This window comes from Hemiscyllium ocellatum, chromosome 24 (assembly GCF_020745735.1).
Source record: "Hemiscyllium ocellatum isolate sHemOce1 chromosome 24, sHemOce1.pat.X.cur, whole genome shotgun sequence".
Lineage (NCBI taxonomy): Eukaryota > Metazoa > Chordata > Chondrichthyes > Orectolobiformes > Hemiscylliidae > Hemiscyllium > Hemiscyllium ocellatum.
This window is the reverse complement of record NC_083424.1, coordinates 17,329,248-17,353,696: the sequence shown is the minus strand read 5'-3', so window position 1 is coordinate 17,353,696 and position 24,449 is coordinate 17,329,248. Positions and strand designations below refer to the sequence as shown.

The following is a 24,449-nucleotide window of genomic DNA, read 5'->3' as shown; positions in this document are numbered from 1 at the left end:
TGTTTCTTTTTATTACAGATGTTATAAAATTATTGAAAAATACAATCAATATGTTTGTAAAGTTAAAAAATTTGCTAATATATTTGATACATTTTTGTAGTAGTCAAAAAAATGATCCTAGGAAGGGGATAAACCATCCAGCTTGTTAAGGATAGCATTAAATTGAAATCCGAATACAACATGGCAAATATTAGGGGCAAGGTAGAGGTTTGAAAAACTTTTCTTCTTGATTTTCTTTTAAGAAAATTAGGGGAAAATAAACTGAGCAAACTTGCAAATAATACCAAGAGGAGCAGCTAGAGCTTCTTTAAGATCTTTTTTTAAATTTAAAAAAAGGGAGAGAGAAGTCAATGTGAACCAAAAGGTCCCTTGGGGAACAAGGAATCAGGAAATGAGAGAGTGAAGATTAATGCAAAGTATTTATTTAATCCAAAATAGAATACACTAACAGCATTCCAAAAACACCAAATAAGGAACAACAGAATAAATAAATACATTGACTACGAGAGAAAGAGTGCTGAGGAAACTATTGGGACCTAATTGGATAAATCATGAAAGATTACTATCAGTGCATTCACTATTTATGTAGTAACTTCCTTTTTTAATATCTTAAAATTCCTTAGATGCTGCAGAACTGCCAGATTATTGGAAAAACTGACAATGCAACACTTTGATTTAAAAAGGGAAAACAAAAAAGTAACTTTAGATCAGTTAGTTTAATAGTTGTTATTTGGAAGAGGTTAGTTTAGTGTAAAAAATGTAATTTCAGAGCATTTAGAAATAATTGATCAAGTAGAGTTAGCATGGTTTCACAAATTCATTCAAATTCTTCAAACATTTAAACAGGATAAAAGGAAAGGAAAGCAACATATGCAATGTATCCAGATCCTCAGAAGGCATGTTCTAAATAGCCTAATGCATAGTAACTTAAAAAGGTACAAGTCCACAGTGTTAGAAATGCTACCAGTACGCACAGAGGATTGGCTAAGTGATAGGCTAGAATTGGATTACAGGGTCATTTTCAGTAACGGCAAGCTAGAACTAATGGAATGCCACAAGGATTAGTGCTGGCCACAATTATTTAAAATGTTAATAACTTGAATGAGGAAAGCAAATGTACTATTGCCAAATTTGTGGATGACAAAAATAGGTGGGAAGCTAAGTGGTGAGCTTGACACAAGATTGTGAATAGGGAAAGACTACTAACTGCTACAGCACAGAAATTTGGGTGTAATCATGCATAAATCTCAAAGCTAGCATCCAGGTTCAGTGGCTAATAGGGAAGGAAAAGGAATATTGACCTTTATTTCAAACAAAAAATGTTGTACGGTCTTGAAAACCAAACATAGAAAGCAGGAATCTTCAGCATTGCTTTGCCCGAGGCCCATCGGAGATGTTACTTAGTAAGGTAATGAAACATCTGAAAAGGAACCTTCCAGCTCAGTGAGCAAACCTACATCCACTAACTAAGTATACTGGAGACAAGTTGAGGCATTCAAAAAGGTGATTGTTAGATAAAAGGAACAGTGCAACTTTGTCAGAAATGACACTTGGCACGATGCTCATTTGGAGAGCCAGCACAGTGCAGCAAATGCATAATTCTGAAATTAGCAATTAGAGGATTCACTTAAATTTCACAAAAACAGGTCGAACCACAACCTTTATTATATATTGCAAGTCAATACATTTACACATTACAGATAGCTAATTTTTTAAAAATCATAAGTAGCTGACAAGATTTTGCAGTTAACTGTATGCTGGTGATAAAGAAACCACAATGGTATGAGACAGAACATTTCAGTCATTTAAAAAAGGATACAGTCACCAAATTCAGTCCACAGTGAATGGGATGGTTACATACTGTATAATCAACATTAGTTTAGAGAACACAGCACATTGAATAAGTGTTTCCTCAAGTTTTAAAATTGAAAGAAATGAACTGGCCAGGAGTGGTAAGTAATTTTGGTGTGAAACAAATCCAGATTTGTAAGGATCTTTACAGTTTAGCCAGCTAAAGAATTACTTTTGAGATTCCTAAGCTTGTGCTCAAGACTAATAAAATTGCAGCATTCATATCATTTCCATACCTCTACCACCTCTCTATCCAAGAATGAGGTATAGATTTTAGTCTATTCTATAGAACTACAAACATATGCACACAGACACTAAATCTTTGTTTACTCTCCCACCCATTTCTTAAAATATTCAGGAAATCGTTAACAACACTATCTCAAGTAAAAGTACCGAACCTATAATAAGTCCTCTCCTCTTCAATCTCCCATTAATGTAGTATCACATTAAAGGAAAAAGCATCTATGATTAATTTAATGAATGAATGAATTGCTTAGAATTGCAAAGCCCACCATCATTCCAAGAACAGCCCACAGCTCTACCCAAAGGACCTAAAATCAAGAGTGAGGAAGGAAAAAACAAAAAGAAACTTTGGAGAGAAGGAAGAAAAATAAAAAAGTTATCACAATGTGTGACTGAGTCACAATTTGTCAACTTAAAAATGGGTGTTCACAAATATTAGCAAGCTATACCCATGATCTGCTCAAGACAAAAGCAGTGGTGGCTGCGCACAGGGCAAGGATATTAGGCATGTTATTGCTCAGTTATATTTGCTCATTCAGTTACTGATGCACAATGTACTGGTGTTGCCTGGGTTTTGATACTTGATCCTGAACAAATTAGGCACAGAGCCAGCACATTGTTGGAAGAAAAATCACAGTCAACATTGAGAAGAGATATGTGCAATGACCACTCATTCCCTTACTTTGAGGGATAAACTTAAATTTGAGTTTCGTGATGAATACCTGGTCAATGTTTCTAAAATAATTAAAACAAATATTTCTTTACTGATGTCACAACCTTACGGCCAAGCAGAATTTGTAGCAGGTAGTACCTCTTCGAACTCAAGTTCAAAGTCAAGTTTAAACAGGAGCAAATCAAGAGCCACCTCATACATTTTAAAACAAACAAGTTTACAATAAAGATGTTTAAAAGTATACAAATACACCAACTGCAAGAAAGGATATTTTCCCACTGAACACATACAACATTTTAAAATGTCCCACAGCACTCCAGTTGCGGAGTCAGTGGTAGAACTGACTTACATCTGACCCACACCAAACGATGATTCCACATTAAAATTGGAACTTCTGTCTACTAAGACAATTCCAAATCTAAAGAGACATCTCTCCAGGCAACAAATAGATACCAATAAAAGTATGAATCTGCCTCCTACATAGGCAGTAAAAACCTTACCAGTTGATCTAACTGAAGTTACTGCAAAGGACAGAAAAGAGGGCAGCCATGTTTTTCTGTTAAAACTCAAAAGGTTGAAGAGATTTAAATTTCAAGACCAGCAAGTAATTTCTATTTACTGCCATATATAGACAAATTTCCTACAACAGAGTTTATCCTTCCAATTGGACGACATTTTTCACCTGCAGACAGGCACAGTGGTAACCCAATCCCAACAAGGTGCTCCATGGTGTGGATCACAAAGACATGCCAAAGCTGATTCAGGCTTTCTACAGTTCTCTTTCTACAGATCTCAATCCTATACATACATCTTTTCTCTGCCCCAGTTGGCCAGACTGAATACACTCTCTTATACACATCTTCCTCTTCCACGTGACCAACTGTTTCCTGTGCATTTTTACCACCTTTAGAAGTCGCGAACTTCTTAGCTTCTCTCATTTACATTTCTGAAATCCTTAACTATGTTAGTACAGTTTATTAAATAGTCTTTATCAGCTTCTAAAATGATGCAAAACTGGAGGACAGGTTGCAAGCAGTTTTGCAATGAAGCATCTTAATCCTCCCATTTATTCCCAGGAGACTGTAGACCTGAAGGACAATTCAAGCTCACCTGGTGCTTTGTCAAATTAACTCTATTATAAAACAAAGTACATTCCAATGAAGTGCCCCTACAATCTGTTGTCAAAACTAGTCCAGAGAAACTGATGTGATCCCCACACAACACAACTGTCTTAAAAACGTTACCTCTTCACCGTAATTAGGACTGATCGGCCATGCCCAAAAATGCAGATTAAAAACTTTTATATGTACAACTCCCTCAAATACTAATGTTATTTCTCCAATTCTGCATATATTGTGCTGTTACTTAAAATTTAATGAAAAAATGAATTCAAAAGAGACAGAGATGGAACATAATACAAGCAGAGATAAAATTAATTCCTGTAAGAGAGAACAGAGCAACAAGAGTTAAAAAAATGACAGAAAGCAAAGTTCAAAGGTAAATACACCAATATCAGCATTGAAAGTGTTACACCCTTACCTAAAATGACAAGAGATAAAACAGAAAAATTGAACAAAAATTTCAGGTTGTCACCTATACCCCAACTATAATTGGGATGGTTAGGTACTACTCTTCGTTTGGGACACATTAAGTCTTTTGAACTTATTAGTAGCCCTTTCCTATTATGTGATGCTTCAAATTGATCACGCAACGTAAAATCATATCCTAAGGTTGTCTGTTCAAGATTGCAAATTTCTAAAGCAGGCCCCACTGAAATGGAATGGGCATCAATGTGAGCGGTTTTCTTCCCTAACCTATCAGTTGTGTGGTCAAATGTCTCCACATTATTCACTTGAATGAAGTGCACAAAATGCCTAAATTAAATTTTCTGCTGCCTTTTAAGTTACTTATGTGGTGCAGGGATCCAAAAAAGTGAGTTCCTGGTGAGTACATATTTTTTAAACCTCCCAATGAAAACAAGAGTGGAGAGGAAATAAAAACACACTACCACTTAAACCACACTCAGATAAATATTTCTTTTGCATAGAAAATAAAAGAACGTCCTGAGTTTTAGCACTAGATATAATTTAGGAGTTGGACACCATTGTAACAAGTATAATTCCATTTCATCACTCCTCCTCTTTCTCATCATTTTCTGGTCTTGTTTTCTGCTGAAATGGAAAGAGATACATCATTATCAATCATATGGGTTTCTGTAGTAGGTAAAATAAACATACTACATACTCCCGACAACCATAATACCACTTTCCTGAAAATTCTACAGCACAGTTCTATGAAAACAAAGTTCTCTTATCACCACCTGAGCAGTTATTTTTCATTTGTAAGCTCAATATGAGCAAACTCTTCACCATATGCACTCAATGTGTGCCTAGCCCACTAAGGATCAGATGCAAGATGTTAAGCTAGTGATCAGATGCAAGAATCTCAGCAGCTATTAATTCGCTTTCCTTAGCTCAGAAGTGAGAGAATAATTATAACTTGCAACCTGGCAGAGACTGATTCCCAGTTTCTGCTGTGAATGTTAAACTTGGGGCCTCCTTGGCCTGGTTCAGTTTTAGACCATACCAACTGAGCCATCCGGAAAATCAAAACAAATAAAACATTTAAAAAGATTAACTTTGGATTAGATTCCCTACAGTATGGAAACAGGCCTTTCGGCCCAACAAGTCCATTCTGACCCTCTGAAGAGTAACCCACTCAGACCCATTCCCCTACCCTTGTCTAATGCACCTAACACCATGGACAATTTCCCATGGCCAATCCAACTAACCAACACATCTTTGAATTGGGGGAGGAAACCAGAGCACCCAGAGGAAACCCAGACAGACACGGGGAGAATGTCTGTGGAGTTTGCAGTCACCCAAAGTGGGAATCGCACAGAGTCCCTGGCACTGAGGCTGCAGTGCTAATCACTGAGCCACCGTGCTAATTTTCGTCAAGGACACAGATTTTCAACATAAAACTCTTAATTGAATGTTATTAAAAAGTATTAAATTGGATATTTGTAACTAAACAGGAATATTTAACAAACTTGCATCTTTTTTCCAGCAAGTGTACAATTGCTTAGTTGTGATTACTAATGCCTGAACTCAAACAAGTTACAGCAAGTTATTTATGGACCTGAAAGATTTTAACCTTCTTAACATAAACTTCTTGCTACCTACTTTGAAGCAGGATTACCACTTGAGTATGGGTGGTGGAACCAGATGGCAACACCTTGTTCCAGGAAACAAAGTAAAGGAATAGACTAACTCTTGGATTAGCAGCATTAAGCACTGCACAGCATACAAGCACTGCACAGCAGATGAGGTTAACTAGCAGTCATAACAAGCACAACTAAAGGTAGACGATCAGCTAGATTAATCTAAATACTGGATCAGTCAAAAGACCAAGTAAAATAATTGTGCCGTAAGTTGGTTTCAACAAAATGAAAAAGAAAGCAGGATCCACTTAGCACCTGCATAGTGAGCTTGTATATCCCAACTTGCTGTATGGTTTCTGGGACACTTGCTACTTTTTCCTCATCTACAAAAGAACAGAACAGAACAGACAACTGCTCTGTGGGCTCTTAAAAGATAATACAGAATCATTACTTGGCTCAGCAACAGACTTCAAAAAGGTCTAAAATATGCAGGTTGGCAATTTTCTGGAAATCACAAGGAGTAATCAAACACTGACAAAAGATCAGTTACCCAAATTCTCTCAGAAAAAGTACTTTGTCATCTTTGGTTCAGAGTTGTATGGCAATTATCTAGTCAATGTATGTGGAAAACGGAGGTTCCAGTCTCAGATAACCATATCCCTTGCTTATTGTAAGATTGCTGCTTTGACAGGGTCAAAAATGCAAGGGTCATTTGACTGAATCCAGATTAGGTCACAAGAGTTTGGTTAAGAGTGGGCCACACCGATTTACCAGGAAGAACATCCAAGATGGTTACATCTGGATAAGAGCATTTTTGATGACTGAGTAAACAACCATTCTCCAAATCTCACAAGGTGTTAGAAATGTCAGGATCTGCAAAACCTATACTTCAAGCTGTCTATTTCATTCAAGACAGTACGGAGTCAACATATCGCCAGTGCATGGACACTTCAGACAGGTCATGATAAGTTGGAAATAGATATAGTGACCATATAGAAAATGAAGCTTAGAATGTTAACTAAAATGGCTGAAGCACATTGGCTGTATTGCCCGGCATGCCAAGCGAAACAAATTGCTAACACAGCAACTTGTAAGGGTCCCTGCACAAGCTGGATAAACATGTCCGATCCCACAGATCCGAGAATGATATAGTACATAGCACTAGGTCAAAGGGCAGCCATCAGAGGAGTACTGGTGCCTCACGGTCTAGCTGTAACACAGTAATGAGGTTTGAATGTTTACATTTAAGAGCATCTCTGAGATCTGACTGTTACCTTGAAGAGCAGGAGAAGAATAATGGGGGCTAATGTCTGACTTTAAAGATAGTGTTAATATCTTAACCAGATGGCTGCTGGTCTGTGTGTTAGATTTAGAGCATTTTTTGATGTGTAAGCTTACAATTAAGTATACTTGGATTAATATACTTTTCGATAGCCTAATGACACGGGACTCTGTATTGCATGAGAAGTTATGTATAAATGTAACAACTTTCCCTATCGAGAGTGAGAGAATCCACTCTTTAGTACCCGGCGTGGTCTAAGGTGGCTTTTCGCCCAAGCCTTGTTTGTATATTCGTATACTGACAGTCTTGAATAAAAACAGTGCTATTGAAAGGTATTAATTAAGTGGTGGTTCTCTGTTCTTGGACAGGCGTTCACAAGAAGCCCAGGAGCTCAAGGCTGAGCTTCCACAGTCAGTCCACAAAAACCTGAGACAGAGCAAAAACAGAAGCAGCAGATCTCAATTGTTCACCCTATGGAATGCTCTTGAATTTAAGACATGACAATTTAATTGAGGCTTTGGCTAGAGAAAGATCACCAGGAACTCAGTCAGTTTGGGGAGAAGTTATTCATCTAGAAAAGAGAAAAAAAGGAGGCAAGTTATCAGGAGCAGAGAATAGTTTGGGGCTGGACTTCAGAGAAGGGAATGTCCACCTGAGGGATGGAATAAAATATAATTGGGTCTTTTGATCATTTTAAAATTAGATGGCATAAACCTATTTTTTTCTTAAAAAGTGAAAGTTGCTTATGGAAATTGCTTGTTGAACCAATGTTTCTTTCACTTATGGTAAGTAAATGCAAAACCTCTTAAAACTTGAAATTACAGCATGTGATCATTTTAGTCAGTCTTGGAGATTTTAATTATTTGTCACCATTTCTATGGAGATTGTAACACCCCCTAAAGTCTACTAACTTCCCAACACTTAATTCTGCAAGTCACATAAGAAACGCACTTATTTAAATAATCACCAGTGCCTCAGGAACTATATTCCAAACTGGGCGACGTTAGGAGAGAAACAAAATATACTGGTGATTAGACAATACTCAACCTTTACCCTGATCAGCTTATAGAAACTTGATAATGCATTAGTCCATCTGTGTTTATTTTTTAAATGACCATGTTTCTTTAAATCAAAGGTCATATTTCCCATGCAATTTAAAAGTTATTACCTTGATTCCTGGCACTCTGCTCCTCGAGATTGGAGCAACTGTGTTCCTAGAAACCCTGGATCCTTCTGTTCTCAGACTGGAAAGTAAACACAGGACTTATAAAGACAGCAAGAATAAAAAAGAAATCAGCTCTACTAAATACAGGTTGTGTGTAATGGAGATCACCCAGCTACAGAATCTTTGCCTGGATTTCTTACTGAAAGCAAAGAACCAAGATTGAGAGTGCAGGATATATGCCAAATTGAAAAGATCTGGAGAAAAAAAAGCAATAAATTAAATTACGGTTACATAGAAAAATCTTGGAGTTTCTAATGTCTGTAGCCTGGAGAAAAAAAAAACAGATCTCAAACTAGATTTCAAAATAATCCACACAATAGCCTTGGAAAAATATTATTTACAAACCATGTTTTTTCATGTAAAGTTATTAGAGTGCAATGTATCCAAAATAACTGATGACTGAAACAAAGTGAAAAGGTCAGCTACGGGAAGGGCATAAAGATGAGATTAAAGACAAGTTAATGACTAGACAATGAGGTGGCAGATGGATTGCAAAACAATATTAAACAGAGTGCTGGAGATACTCTGCACCTATGAAAAGAGAAGCATTAGAATCTTAAGAGTCTGCACAAAGATTCACTAGATTCGGATTGACTTGGATTGGAGGACTGGTCTGAGGCGAGACTAAGTAGAATCTCTGCAATTTAGAAAAAATGGCAAATAAAATCTCATTGAAACAAAGAGCACAACAAAATCTGACCATAATGCTCTCCTTACTGACTGAACCAGTCTCAGGATAACAGGTTGATCATTTAATACTGAAATGAGAATTTTTGTTTTCCAGTCAGTGGACTGCGAATCTTTGGAATTCTCCAGAGGGAACTGCAGATGCTCTATTGTTGAATAAATTCCTAGCTGCGACTGATTCATTTTTAGAAGCTTATGGATTTCAGGACCTAGTAGAAAAGTAAAATTAAGGTCAAAGATCAATAATGATCTTGGGTAAATGGTGAAGCAGGTTCAAGAGGCCATGTCTTATTTAAGAACAAAGAACATTTACAGCCCAGGAACAGGCTCTTCGGCCCTCCAAGCCTGAGCTGATCCAAATATACTGTCTAAACCGGTCACCCAATTCCTAAGCATTTGTTTCTCTCTGCTCCCCACCTACTCATGCATCTGTCCAAATGCATCTTAAATGAATCTACCATGGCTGCCTCTCCTACCTCTGCTGGCAACATGTTCCAGGCACCTACTACCTTCTGTGTAAAGTACTTGCCGCATATATACCCCTTCAACTTTTCACCTCTTACCTTGAAAGCGTGACCTCTCGTTATTGAATCCTTCATCCTGGGGAAAAAGCTTATCTCTATCTATCCTGTCTATACCCTTCAGAATTTTGTAGACCTCAATCAGGTCACCCCTCAATCTCCTTTTTGCTAATGAAAACAATTCTAACCTACTCAACCTCTCTTTATAACTAGCACCTTCCATACCAGGCAACATCCTTGTAAACCTTGTCTGCACCTTCTCCAAAGCTTCCACATCCTTTTGGAAATGTGACCAGAACTGTACACAGTATTCTAAATGCAGCCAAACCAATGTCTTGAACAATTTTAACATGACCCGCCAACTCTTATACCCTTCTGATGAAGGCAAGCATATCACATGCCTTCTTGCCCACTCTATCCACCTGTGCAGCAACCTTCAGCGTACAATGGACCTGAACTCCCAGATCTTTCTGTTCATCAACTTCTCCTAAGGCTCTTCTGTTTACTGTATAATTCGTTCTGGAATTAGAATTCCCAAAATGCATCACCTCATTTGCCTGGATTAAACTCCATCCAAATCTCCAGTCTATCTATATTCTTTGACAGTCACATATGCTTTCTGCTACTCAACCAATCTTCGTGTCACCTGCAAACTTGCTGATCACATCAACAGTGTCCTCTTCCAGATCATTTATGTATATTTCCACTCAGAAATGACAACCCAGCACCTGCTTCCAAATTTCCACCATTTTGTCTAGTAATGACTATCTTTTAATACAGAGCTCTGGAAAAGAACAGTGTTTAACACATTAAAGCAACACAACCTTTGCATTTTTCCACAAGAAAACTCTTCTGAGCTTTTAAGCACCAAGCTGAATTTGCACAGACAGGCAGAACGCTGAAAACAAGAAAAATGTCAATCTGTAAAACAATTTATTCTCATGCTTAAACTGTATTACATTGGTCTAACAGAATTTGGGAAGTCTTGCTTTAATGACATTGTCAGAAACTCTTACAATATCTATTTATGTTGGAGAACTGACAGTTCCCAGTTTCAAATGAATATAATTACCACTGGGGACTCTGCAGATCCTTTTAGAATGGATGCCACCTTGGATAGAAAGCAACTTCATAGTTGCTCATGGCATACAGGACCAAACACACGAAGTTCACCTCTGATTCTCAAGTCAGGAATCTGCATTTTCATTGAAATAAGGAATGGCTCCCTTTCTCCCGCATCACCTTTCTCCCCTCCCAGATGAGAAGTCTTATGATTCTACAGGAACAGCAATTCAATTCCATGTCCAAACATTGACAGAAAGAGGCGGCAAGCTATTTGAACATGGGAGGATTTATTTCCTTAGCCAATCTCAGATTTGTTTGATGTTAACCAAAATGCAGCCAGGTTAATGATTAAGAACCACCATTGGAAATGTCCTTTCCTAAACACCAACTGCTTCCCTGGCTTTATAAACATTGGATTTGTGTTGTTCAGTGATACGACACTGGAAAAGAAACAAAGAAACAAACAGTTCTACTTCATGGTTCATTCTTATATGAAGTGGTGAGCAAGTTAGCTGCTCTCAGACCACAAGAAAAATGCGTTGAGAGAGGAATCACATCAAACCAATGCATGCATCAGAACAGTACAAAAGCACATGAAACAGCAGAGTCACCAAAAAACTTAATATACAAGAGAACCACAATCCAAAGGGATAAGCAAACCAGCATCTGAACACAGTTTGAATAAACAGGTGACACAGGACAAGAGGGATGGCTAAACAAAATGCAGTTTTGAGCACTTTGAACAGGAGGGCACATGGGTACTTCCCCCTCCAATTTTCAACCCTGCTCTCCAGAAGGTGTTGGCAAGTGGAGCATAACTCATTGGATGCGCTGCACAAAGTCTATCACATCCAAGTTGCTAAGGAGATCAAAGTTCAAACGGAGAGCTCTCTAGTCAACAATAAGCTGGATGACATCACAAAGAGCCCAATGCAGTCCTCACCTGAACAACATATGTATTTTTCAGTGGGAGGAGTCACTGGTCAAGGATTAGAAGCAAGAATCCTGGCTTTCTTGGTCCATACAAACTCCGCAAATTGGGAAATGCATTTAGGGCAGTCAACCATCAGGGAAAAGCTCATTTTCTCATCATCTCTACAACCAGTGTCTAGAAGTCAAAACTATTAGTATCCCACAGGTGATTAGACTTGGTTGTTAAAATGGATGGTTATTTAAAACGATCTAGATGCTTGTTTACTTGGCCCTATTGTTGAACACACTTTCACCTGGATCTAGCAGTGGGTGCATGTGGAAAGTTTGATTTGTAGCTTTCTGGGAATACGTCTCCAATAGGACGAGGAGAACCCACAGATGTTTCCAAAGGTTTCCGGGTCCGCCGCCTCAATTCAGATGTTTCTCTGTTGGGAAGCTTTGTACTTCTTGTATTTAGGGTACTGCTCTCGGTGTCTGGACTTGGAGACTTATGGGCTCCAATCCCTGGTCTAAATGTTGCTGGAGCTCCTGTTGGTTTTGTTTTTTGTGCAGGTCGAATCGCTGGTCTTGCCTGGACATTGTTCAGATGCGAAAAATAATTTGGCCTGACATCTCCTGCAATCAGAACATAACTCATGAAGAGCATTGAAGCTATCAATTCTGAAACAAAACTATTCTTTCTAAACTCACTAAGCATAAACACAATGTGGTCCAAATAATTTACATAAACAGAACATAGAAACCTTCATGCTGCCATAACCAGATTTTTAATTTAACCACAGGATGAGACTGTTACTAGCTAGGTCAGCACTTATGGCCTTTGTCCACTTGCCCTCAAGATGGCACTGAGCCTTGAACTTCTGCATTCTTTGTGAGATAGGTACATCCATTGTTCTATTAGGAAAGGAGTTTCAGAGTTCTGACCAAGTGGCAGCAAAATAACTACCATGTAGTTTCAAGTCAAGATATTGCAGCTTGAAAGAGAACATGCAAGTGGAAGCATTTCCAGGCATCAGCTGCCCTTGTGCTTGGGAGTTGGCAGAGGTCACAGATTTGAAAGATATGGTTAAAAAGGAATTTTGGCCAATTGCTGCAGAGCTTTTTGTAGCATAGTGGTTAATGGGTACCAGTCATGGACTCCCTTTTGCCTTGATTAATGTCAAGCTTCAAGTCCTGTTGGAGCTGTAGTCATCTAGGCAACTGCAGCATTTGCCATCATACTCAATTTGCATCTTGTAGGTGAAAAGAGACTTGGAGAGTCAAGGATGGAATTATGCATCAGACTCCCAGCTTCTGTTCTTGCTCTTACAGCCATTAATATGGTTGGTCCAGTTCAGTTCCTGGTCGGTGGTAGTCCTACAAGCAGTGAGACTCAACACTGGTAAAGCCATTGAACATCATGAATATGGTTCTCTCCAACTGAAGGTGATCTTTGCCTTGCACTTATGCAATAAATGTTACTTGCCGCTTAAATCGCCCAAGACCAAATATGAACATGGACTACTTCAGTATTTTTGGAATCATGAAGAGTGCTTCTAATCTTTTGATGGAAGGAAGACAGACTCAGGGTTGAGTAGCTAGAAGTGTCTGAGTGCAATGAGGAACTCCTGCACAAATTACCTTGTGTGCTAAGCACGACCATTAGTTGGAGTGTCTCTTTTTCTCCCAACCCACCCATTAGCTTTAGATTTGCAAGAGCACTTTGATGCCAGAACCTGTCAAATGCTGCTTTGATGTCAAAGGCAAACACTCTCACTCCATCTCTAGAATTTAGTTATTTTGTCCATGCTTGGACCAAGTGTCATGAGGTCTGTGCTGAATGGCCTTGGCAGAACCCAAAATAAGCATAGAGAAGCATTGAGCAAATGCTGTGTTGTAGCACTGTCAATGATCCAGTTCCATTACTTAAATGATGGACACTAGGTTGATAGGGCAGGATTGGATAGTGTTGGATTTTCCCAGAGTTTTGTTGATAGGACCAATGATCAATTTTCCACATATTGTTGTGGATATCGGTGTCTATCCTTCAAGAAAGTTAATTCCCCTATACACCTAAAATGTGCAAAGACAAAATAGCTCATGTAAGAGTTAACTCAAATTTCCTAGATACTGAATAATCAAAGAATCTGTGTGAATCTGGTGTGGTAATCCTCTTTTAAAACAAAACACCTTGCACACTTAACTGATATCAGCTCTAACAGATGGATGGACATGATTACATTACTGCTTGTGCTGGGAAAACAGCAAGGAAGGTAAAAAGTTGTACCTGCCTGGCAACGTAATCCATATTGTAAAGTTCAAGAGTGGGAGCACTGCAGCATTGGGATGCCTGAATAAACAATCTATTAACTCCTAACATGAAGGCTCTTGTTTAAAGGAGGGCATATTTCATGTTTCTGCCTAGCCAGAAAATGACTAACATTTGCAGTCTCCCTCACGCTGTGAGAAAAACACACTTTTGCATTTACCTTGGTGTCTCTGTCGGTGAGTGGGCACTTGTGGAGGTTCTCTTGTTTCCGTATCGGTGACTAGGAAAGGCCGATTGATTTCCTGATCAGGTGGTCTTGCAGTTGGTGGTCGCAAATCACACTGATTCTGTTAACAGAGAAGGAAGAAAGTTATTGGCTCTATGGTCATGCATAACAGAAGACAGACAGTGCTTTCTCAAAAAAAAAGGTCACGTTTTGGTTTTTTATATTTATATTCCAGATTTTAAACTTGGCTGATTAGAGATTTGAAATAAAACTCTTCCTTTTAAACATAAAAATTTTACTTTCAATATGGGTACATCCACATCACCCAAAACCCCAACCAGATTTTTAAGAAATACGGAATGCTCTACAAAGCTGCTAGCTGAAGATGAGATATTGACTTGGATTTATGTTGCTAACAAGGAGTGTACGGGTAATCTCTGGTGACTGCCACAGTCAATATACAAATGACATACCAGAAGAAAACCCCAGAAGGCTGTAATTCAATCCCCCATCTCAAAGTAATGGGACTGTTTTCCAGCACATTCACTTAGATATAGAACATACCATATTTAAGATGTATTACCAAATCATTTCAAATTACATGGCAATATCATGCAACCAACTAAACAAATTAATTAGAAACTTGCATACTGCTGGCTAGAATATTAAGAACAATGTGCAGAGGAGTAACAAGTCTTTCCTCACAAAAGGTGAATGCTTCTGAGTAAACAAAGCTCAATATTCAGACAATTCAGGCAATACTAATCATTACTTGCCTTGTGATACAGTGTTTAAAATAATTTTCCTTTTTACCTGATGATGATACAGCATATCTTCTTCTAATGCATAACCACAGAACTCACACGGAATCATGACATCTCCATCACTGGAACCCACAAATGGACTATATGATGGCAGTGTGTAGTCTTCTGAAAACAATTCAGGATTCGTATGGTGACGATGGGAGAAAATATCATTTGTCCTGGGAATGGAGACCCTTTGTAACGGTGGTATAAGTGTGGTACTTTTACTGAATGATGCAAAGGCACTTACTGGGTTACAGCCAGTCTGTTAAAACAAAAATCATAAATCAATTGCTTCACAAAAAAGGGAAGAAAAAATTAAATGTCAGTATAAAAGTTTGTCAAATCAGACTTCAATTGTTCACAATTATAACAGACTTTTTTTCCCAGAAATTTTTATTCTTGTCTAAATTGCCTTCAGATTGAATAAAGCGTCGACATTATTCTAAGTAAAAGTCATTCTCTTACCATCTTAAGCAACATTCACCTAATATGGGACTTTCACTCATAGGATGTGGGCATTTCTAGCGATGCCAGCAGTTATTGTCCACTCCTAATTGCCCAGAAGGCAGTTAAGAGTCAACCACATTGCTGAGGGTCTGGAGTCACATACAGGCCAGACCAGGTCAGGACCACAGATTTTCTTTTCCCCTAAAGAACATTAACAAACCAATTAGGTTTTTCCAACAATTGACAATGGATTTTAAGGTTATCATTAGACTCTTAATTTCAGATTCATTCTTGAATTCAAATTCCATTCTGCCATGGTGGGATTTGAACCCATGTCTCCAGAATATGAGCTGAGTTTCTGGATTAATAATCTACTAATATTATCACTAGACCATTGCCCCCCGCCCCCCCCATCTTCAAATGCGAACTGTTGGCAAATCTTCACCATTACACAAACAACTTTTATTTATAGTGCCTTTAATATTGCAAAATGACCCAAAACACATGGTTTGATTATGCAAAATAAAGCAGACACCAGGCCAAAGATGATTTTAGGAGGGGTGACAAAAAATTGTCAAAGAGATTGATTTTAAGCAAGATCAAAGAGTTGGAGGGGTAAAGTGATCATGAAGCTTTGGCAAGTTAAGACAAGCGTGAAAAAGTAAAGATGGGAGAAAGCACAAAGATTCAGAGTCAGAGGAAGGGAGAAATTGTTGTTTTGTAGTTTTAAGACAGAAAATGTCAGTTGAGGAAGGGCAAGAACAAGTGGATGAGATTTAAACATGAGCACAAAATCATAAATTAGACGTATTTGAGACCAGGAGATCAGAGAGGACATGAGAATAATGAATGTGCAGCACTTCTCGCAGTCAAAGATAAGGAAGCAAGAAGTTTCCACATAGAGAAGAGTGAAAGGCTTGCCAGCAAGGCACTGCAAAGTGGAAATGAGAAAGCCACACACAAAAGGGTTTGATCAGTCAGTAGGAATGTAGATGATATTATATAAATTAAACCAAGTGTTACTTGTGGAGTGGTCACAACTCAGATTTGAAAAGAATGCAAATGCAATGACAAACGTATTTGACTTGAGATCATAACCAGGGAGATTGGAATCGGTGATATGGGGCAGTTTTACAATGGGGTTTGAAGTTGGTGATTTCAACTTTCCACAATGTTTACCTGGAAAAAACTTACACCCTACCCAAGATTAGCTACTAAACACACGGTAAGACAAGGATGCTAAGGGGTTTAACAATACGATGAAAAGGGGGAAAAATGTCATACGACTATTGCTACAGAACAGCATACAGACAAAGAGGGACCAATATTGATCCTCAAGGGATTGGAGGTAACAGTCCTGAGGCAGGAGGAATGATCTCTGACAAGGATGCATTGGCCATATTCAGTTAGCCAAGAGTAAACAAAGCAAGTTCAGATCCCTTGTAGAAAAGTCGTGAAGGATTGAATGCTCTCACTGACTTCAGGGAGATCTAGGAGGAATAATGCGCCCTGGTTACATGGATGTCATATGTCACTTTAGTTAAGGTTGCATCTGTTTTCATAAGGACAGACACCCAATTATAAAAAATAAAGGATTCAGATAGTTGCAGCCAAGATGTATCGCCATGGATTTGGGAATGGTCAAGTCGCAAGTGAGGTAGTAATTCGTGATGAGGATGAAAAAGAGGGTTTGTTGCTTTAAAGACAAGCAACAGCAGTGAAAGAGAGAGGCAGAAGCGGAGTCCATTTATCATGCAAGCCAGCACAAATGGCATTCAAGTTCCAGGAAGAGGATCAGATTGGCAAGTTGATTTCATAGTCAAAAAAGAAATACTGGTTCAGGACAGACAAGGGAATGCCTGAGAGAGAATTTAGTAGCCAAGGAGGTTGAGTAGCAGACGTAATTGAATGGACAAGGTAAACATTTTTTACTTGCTGGATGAAAGGAGATACAAGTCAAAGGAATTCAGAGACTGACTTGATGGAAAGAAATTGGAAGTGTTTATGTAGCTATTTTCGTCCTTTCTAGATGAAGTAATTCTTAATTTGATTTATTTACCTCCCTCCTCCTGATTGAAGTTATTATATTAAAAATTGTTTTAGCAACACACATTTTGAAAATAAAGATGAATTCTTGATTTTTAACAATCATAAACTTAACTTTTTTTTATTTTTAGGCTCGCTGTTGCAAAGTGTTATAATCCAGTACAAAATAGTTAATAATCAAAAAATTAAATACTTGAAACCTTCATTCCTAATTTGGTTAGAAAAGCGACCTCCTAATAACCTTCAACTGACCCCAAAGGATTACTCTTCAAACAAGTAATCGTCAAAGTAACCATTTCAGAGACTTCCTGAAAGCTTCCCTCAAGAAATGCAACATAGATGAAAACACATGGCACGCCTTATTCAGTGGGAACCTGATCCATCAGCGGGAGAAAGTATGGAAAAGATATTGAAGAAAGAAATTACAGGAATCACAAGGTCTAATTCCACCTCCTGGTAACACCTGCTAAATCTCTGCAGTTAGAGATACAGCTTTAGATTGGACTCATCAGCCACAGACCCATGACCAGTGATGCAAAACTTTCTCGGTGGACATAGTCATTAGAGTGATTGCTGATGATTTTGTTCTCTGCTCATCTAGTTCCCCCTTAAATACACTTCAGTTTTTTGCCTCAACTATGCTACGTGGTAGTACCTTTCATGTTCTTACCACTCTTTGGTAAAGAAGCAATCCCTACATTCTTTTTTGGATTTATTAGTTGGGTTATATTTGTATTTATGATTGCCTATATGGGATTGAAAAGTTAGCAATGTTCACCAAGCTCCACTGCAGCTACCTGAAAATTCCTAAGCCAACTAAGCACAAAACAGACCTATACAAATACTACACAGGCATAGCCATGGTAAAGCCCATGCACATAATTGAATGGGCCACATCTGAGAATAAATCAGATTGGGGTGTTGTTCATAGGTGTCAATTTTTCTTCCTTGATTTATGCTCTTGCAATCAAGGTCATGGCAACATTATTTTGTGTGACTTTGTTAAAGATGTGAAGAACATGGAGAGGACGGGAACATAGAAGAAAGTACCGTGACTTAAGTAGGGACAAAATAATTTGATTATCCTTCTCTCTACATGATCAGATTTGGTTTCACACTAACGTGAATAGAATAGGGCCAAACATGGGCTGAACCTTGTTCAATGAAACCGACTCAGCAAAGCTACCTCACTTTCAAACAACATTCTTCTCAGGTAATAGAACAAACACTTTTCCCAGCTTTCATTATCTGTCCTTGGTGGTCACTGTGACTGACATCACAACTAATTAATTATCTTCATAGGCAGTTATAACAAGTCTACATTCTATACATTTTAAGAATGCAAGAGAAAATGCTATGCTGGCAATCAGACTGGAAAGATAGAATAAGACAGTGATGAACAAGATTTTTAGCATTAGCTGTTCATTAATGTTGATAATCAAATTACTGGAAAAAATTCAAATCAGTAATACTTCCATCAGAATTACTAGATCATAGAATCAGTCCTGATTTGTTAGAATGGACACTGAAAAACAAACCTGGTGAATAATTAATTCTTCTTCAGGGAAGAGTTCTTCACAGAACTCACAAGGTAACATTGTGACATCATCTAAAAGAGGGAAAAAATGTTCAATTGTCAACCAAAATTTACAATTACTTTCAAAAGACACTGATGAAACATTACCATAATTAATCTATTCCTATTTTACTCAGGTTTAAATCCAGGTTGACAGATGTAAAGAGGCTTTCCTTCATCTCACATCTAAATGAGAGGTTCCAACATGGTGCTTGATCACACAAAGCCAGATTCTTATAAGGTTAAGCACAGAAATTTTGGCTGAAAAATAACATACCTCTTATAAAAGTTAAAATTAGGTTTTCAGGGATCAAACTAGTCACGATTATTAATTACCAGTAATTACAATTGCTCATCAAAGGTGAGGCAAAATGTGGTCAACTTTAGATTTTCCCCTCAGCTAATTAACAAGATTGACAAATAGAACATAAAATGTTACAGCATTTTGGCCCTCAATGTTGTGCCGACTTGTGAAAATCATCTGATGTCCAACTAACCGACACTGTTCCATTATTATCCATATGTCCAATACCCATATAAATGCCTTTAATATCGGCCAGTCTACTACTGTCGAAGGCAGGCTGTTCCACACCCCTACTACTCTCCGAGTGAAGAAACTACCCGTGATATCTGTCCTAAATCTACATCCCCTCACGTTCGCCTTCACCATCCAAGGAAAAAGGCTCTCATTATCTAACCCTCTGATTATATTTAAGTTTTGATTAAGTCACCTCTCAATCTTCTTCTCTCCAATGAAAACAGCCTCAGTTCCCTCAGCCTTTGCTCTAAGGCCTTCTTTCCATACCAGGCAACATCCTAGTAAATCTCCTTTGAACCCTTTCCAAAACTTCCACATGCTTCCTATAATGCTGTGACCAGAACTCCACACAATACTCCAGGTGTGCGGCTTTACCAGTGTCTTGTACAGCTGAAGCATTACCTCGTGGCTCCTAAACTCAATCCCACTATCAATAAATGCCAACTGTCTTCTTAACAACCTTATCAACCTGGGTGGCAATTTTCAGGGATTTATGCACCAGGACACAGATCTTTGTTCATCTGCACTGCCAAGAGCTTTACTATTAGCCCAGTACTCTGCATTCTTGTTACTTCTTCCGAAGTGAACTACCTCTCACTTTTCTGCATGAAACTCCATTTGCCACTTCTCAGCCCAGCTCAGCATCTTATCTATACTCCTCTGTAACCCATATCATCCTTCATATATCCACATCTCTGTCTACCTTAGTATCATCTGCGAACTTACGAACTCACCCTTCTATGCCCACATCCAGATAATATATAAAAATGCAAAAACAGCAGCGGCCCCAAAACAGATCCTTGTGGCACGCCACTAGTAACTGAGCTCTTTAAATGGACATTTCCATCAACCATCACCCTGGTTTCTTTCAGCTAGCCAATTTTTGATCCAAACCGCTGAATCACCTTCAAACCCAAAACTCTGTATTTTGTGCAATAACCTACCGTGTGGAACTTTATCAAATGCCTTACTGAAGTCCATTTACACCACATCAACAGCTTTACCTTCATCCACCTGTTTTGTCACCTTCTCGAAGAACTCAAAGTTAGTGAGGCACAACCTATCCTTCACCAAACCGTGCTGACTATCCCTTATCAAAATTATTCCTTTCCAAATGATTATATATCCTGTCACTTATAACCTTTTTCAACACCTCACCCACAAGTGATGTAAGGCTCACTGGCCTATAATTACCGGGGCTGTCCTGACGACCCTTCTTAATTAAGGGAACAACATTTGCTATGCTCCAGTCTTCTGGGACTACTCATGACGACAAAGATCAAAGCCAAAGGCTCTTCAATCCCCTCCTTAGCTTCCCAGAGGATCAGAAGATAAATCCCATCCGGCCCAGGGGTCTTAGCAATTTTCAAAGATCTGAAAATAGATAACACCTCCTCTTTGTCAACCTCAATCCCATATAATCTTGTAGCCTATATCACCGGATTCTCACTAACATTGCCCCTTTCCAATGTGAATACTGATGAAAAGTAATTCATTAAGCACTTCCCCTATGTCCTCCGATTCCACACACAACTTCCCACTGCTATCTTTGAGTGGTCCTAATTTTACTCTAGTCATTCTTTTATTCCTGATATATCTATAGAAGACCTTAGGATTTTCCTTGATCCTATCCACCAACAACTTCTCACATCCCCTCCTGGCTCCTCTTCGCCCTTTCAAAGATCTTTTCTGGCTAACTTATAACTCTCCAGTCCCCTACCTCAGCCTTTATGCCTCATCCTCACATAAGCTGCTTTCTTCCTCTTGCCAAGAGCTTCAGCTTCTTTAATAAACCAAAGACAATATCAGCCATCCCGCAATCATTTAGAATTAAAAAGTACACAGCTTAGTTTAAACTGGAGAATTAATTTGCAGAATGTGTTCATGCATCAATAAAACGATCATATTAATGGAGGCATGCAACTCTCTACCCTCAGAAGGGAAGAAAGATGACATTTCAGAATTTGAGGCCTGCCTGTCCCAGGTGGGGCACCAGATGAATGGGGCACAAGTTTAGTACTCGAAAAAATACCAACATCTGCCATCTGAACTTAAAAAGATAATCAATTTCCACTATATTCTTCGTATTGGAAGACAAAATAAACAAATCCATGTTTCATCCATTTTTCCAACATAGGGCAATGAAATTTAACATGCCAAAGACTACCTTTGCTAAAACTGATGAAAAGCTTTCATTGTTGAGACAACTGGACACAATAATAAGTACTGCACAGTGGTTGCATCTTGTACAGCAAGTGGATGGCACATGATTGAAGACCATGATGATATTCAAGTACAAAGCTCTCCCAAAAGAGACTTGTGAAAGGCGTGCTTGTCGAGGTTCATGAGGAAGGCTGGATGGATGAAAGCAATTGCAACAACAGCAATATGGAATTTGAGATTGGCGGATTACACAAAGAAAATTTTTACTCATCAACATGGGTAAAAGCAACAAATGTTGATATTTAATTCCTGATACAAAATTAACCAACACCAGAATGGCACTATTCAGTCATCTCTTAAGTGCTAGGTGGTTCTTCCTGCCTGTGCAAATAACCCACTCAAGGATAAAAACCAAGGTATGCAGAATTAGACATTGGAAGGCAAAAGAAATGGACAGCAAGACTGGTATCTACCAACTGCCAGAACACAAGGAATGTAGAGGCCATTTGGAATCAGGACTATCCCTCAAGTTATCATTAACCTAATATTTCTAATAAGGCCCAAATGCATGAGGAACTAAAATGGTCAGATCTGCTTGTGTTATCAAGATGTGGGTGCACTGCACCTTTCAAAGTTAAAAGCAATAGAACTACTGTACAGAACCAAGCGTACTAAAAAAAAACGTTTGGTGGAACAACTTGATTAGGTGGTTGCCTGGAAACAACAAAAGTGATTCAAATTAGGCTAACCACGAAAAAATACCGAACTCCAATCCAGTACGAATTGAGTATATTGACACAACCCGATGCTTTGGGAGTATAAGACCAGGAAAACCTGAACAGTCGAGAATAGAACTGACAAGCCAACAACAACTGCACACTGCCCAGAAAACCACTCTCTTTAGAAAGATTCTGTGAAGCAGAATCCCCAAGAAGAAAAGACGACCAAAATACCAAGGAGAACAAAAGCTGCCTGGTTTTGAGATAAGTCGTTCTGGTTTGTAAATCATAAATCAGGAGTTTTTTCAGACTCGTATTATAGAAGGGAAGGTAAAAGATAGTTTTGAGTAAGGACTTGGATATAGTTGTCAGTTAATAATTCTCTGCTATACTTCAAAATCAGTTGTTAAATTTTACTATAAATAGTTCTTGGCCACTCAAATCTTTACAGGTTACTGCACAAGATAAAATCAGCAACACAGAAAAGATTTAAGCAAAAAAGTTTACCGTGTGTTGTAACACCTGAGAATAGTGAAAATGACCTCAGCAACAAAGCCTAATAGGGTTCAAGTTCTCAAATTCTAAAAATCTGAAGAAACTCAAAGGACCAGATTGGGGAACTGAGAACATTCAGTCAATTCCCAAGATCTGTGGCACATCTTAGTTTGGAATAGGAAGTCCAACAACCCTCAACACTATAAAAAGTACAAATGAATTCTTGGGATGAAGTCAACTAGAATAAGCCTGTGCCTCTGAGATTTACAGGTATAAATAGGATTTGCCAAATATAGCACAAGTTGCTTCAACTTATTTGGTTTAAAATTTAACTGCTTGGCGATTAACTGTCAATCAACTTACATGGGTGCATTCACCATGACAATGCCTCCATCAATAGCAGTTCGTTTCCCTGCCAATCAGCACTCTCCTTTCAGTGTAGGCCTTTATTTTCCCTTGAATTGCAGCATGTCTTGATGAGTGCAAAATAAAAAGCTTGAAAAAGATGTCTTTTTTTCAGCAATGACCCATCATTAACAGACAGTACCTTACTGGTTCAAATTAATCACTGGGTTTATTTAGCTTGAAGTGATGACATGAGCAACACCTTCTATTGTCATTCTAATTAGTTTGAGAAACTATCACTTCCTCATATGCTGACCTCAAATTTACCAGTGACTAATCAACTTCCAATCTGAACATGCAAAGTTCCAAATTATCTATGAGCAGTGTGGAAAAAATAGTTTAAAACCTTTTACAACCTAATGTGAAGGTGAAAAGGAGTTGTATTTATCCTTCCTTGTTTAATTATAAGCACAAATGAAGAAATGGGCAATTCTCCTGTTCTCTCATGGCTAGAGCCCAAAAGGAGATACACTTGGCATTTACTCAAATCCACAGATTAAGCACAGCATGTCATTTGATTATTAAGAGTCCCAAGGCTGAAGATAAAATTATCTTCATGCAGTGATGCATATTTGCAACAGCATACAACAATTTACGTAAAGCAAAAAGCAGTAGTAAATCTGAAAAAATTAAAACTTGAAATGATCACAAACTAGAAATTCAACAGGACATCCCAAATGACCAGAAAATCAACTGGACTTGCCACATAAACAGTAACAAGAACAGGCAGAGGCTGGGGATATCACAACAACTAACACAGACTCCCCAAATCTTGTCCATCATCTACAAGGAGTAAAAAATGAGGTCTGCAGATGCTGGAGATCACAGCTGCAAATGTGTTGCTGGTCAAAGCACAGCAGGCCAGGCAGCATCTCAGGAATAGAGAATTCGACGTTTCGAGCATAAGCCCTTCATCAGGAATAAGAGAGAGAGAGCCAAGCAGGCTAACTCCTCCCTACCTTTTATCTTAGCCTGCTTGGCTCTCTCTCTCTTATTCCTGATGAAGGGCTTATGCTCGAAACATCGAATTCTCTATTCCTGAGATGCTGCCTGGCCTGCTGTGCTTTGACCAGCAACACATTTGCAGCCATCATCTACAAGGCTCAAGTCAGAAGTGTGATGGAATACTCCCCCCTG

At 38.5% G+C, this 24,449-nt stretch overlaps 1 protein-coding gene across 4 annotated transcripts in view; it reads right to left on the bottom strand.

Moving 5' to 3' along the window:
• Window positions 1-820: 820 nt before the first annotated feature.
• The window catches only part of trafd1 (TRAF-type zinc finger domain containing 1), a 41,304-nt gene continuing 17,675 nt past the window's right edge, over window positions 821-24,449 (bottom strand). For 3 of the 4 annotated variants that reach the window (XM_060843532.1, XM_060843533.1, XM_060843534.1), the window contains exons 7-12: window positions 18,955-19,025; window positions 14,931-15,185; window positions 14,112-14,238; window positions 11,937-12,258; window positions 8,381-8,456; window positions 822-4,938 (exon numbers count right to left, since the gene is read on the bottom strand). In XM_060843532.1, the coding sequence (XP_060699515.1) occupies window positions 4,897-4,938; window positions 8,381-8,456; window positions 11,937-12,258; window positions 14,112-14,238; window positions 14,931-15,185; window positions 18,955-19,025 (893 nt within the window). In that variant the 3' untranslated portion in view covers window positions 822-4,896. Of the gene's footprint in view, window positions 4,939-8,380; window positions 8,457-11,936; window positions 12,259-14,111; window positions 14,239-14,930; window positions 15,186-18,954; window positions 19,026-24,449 lie in introns of all 4 variants that reach the window. The other variant, XM_060843535.1, reaches the window with a different exon arrangement.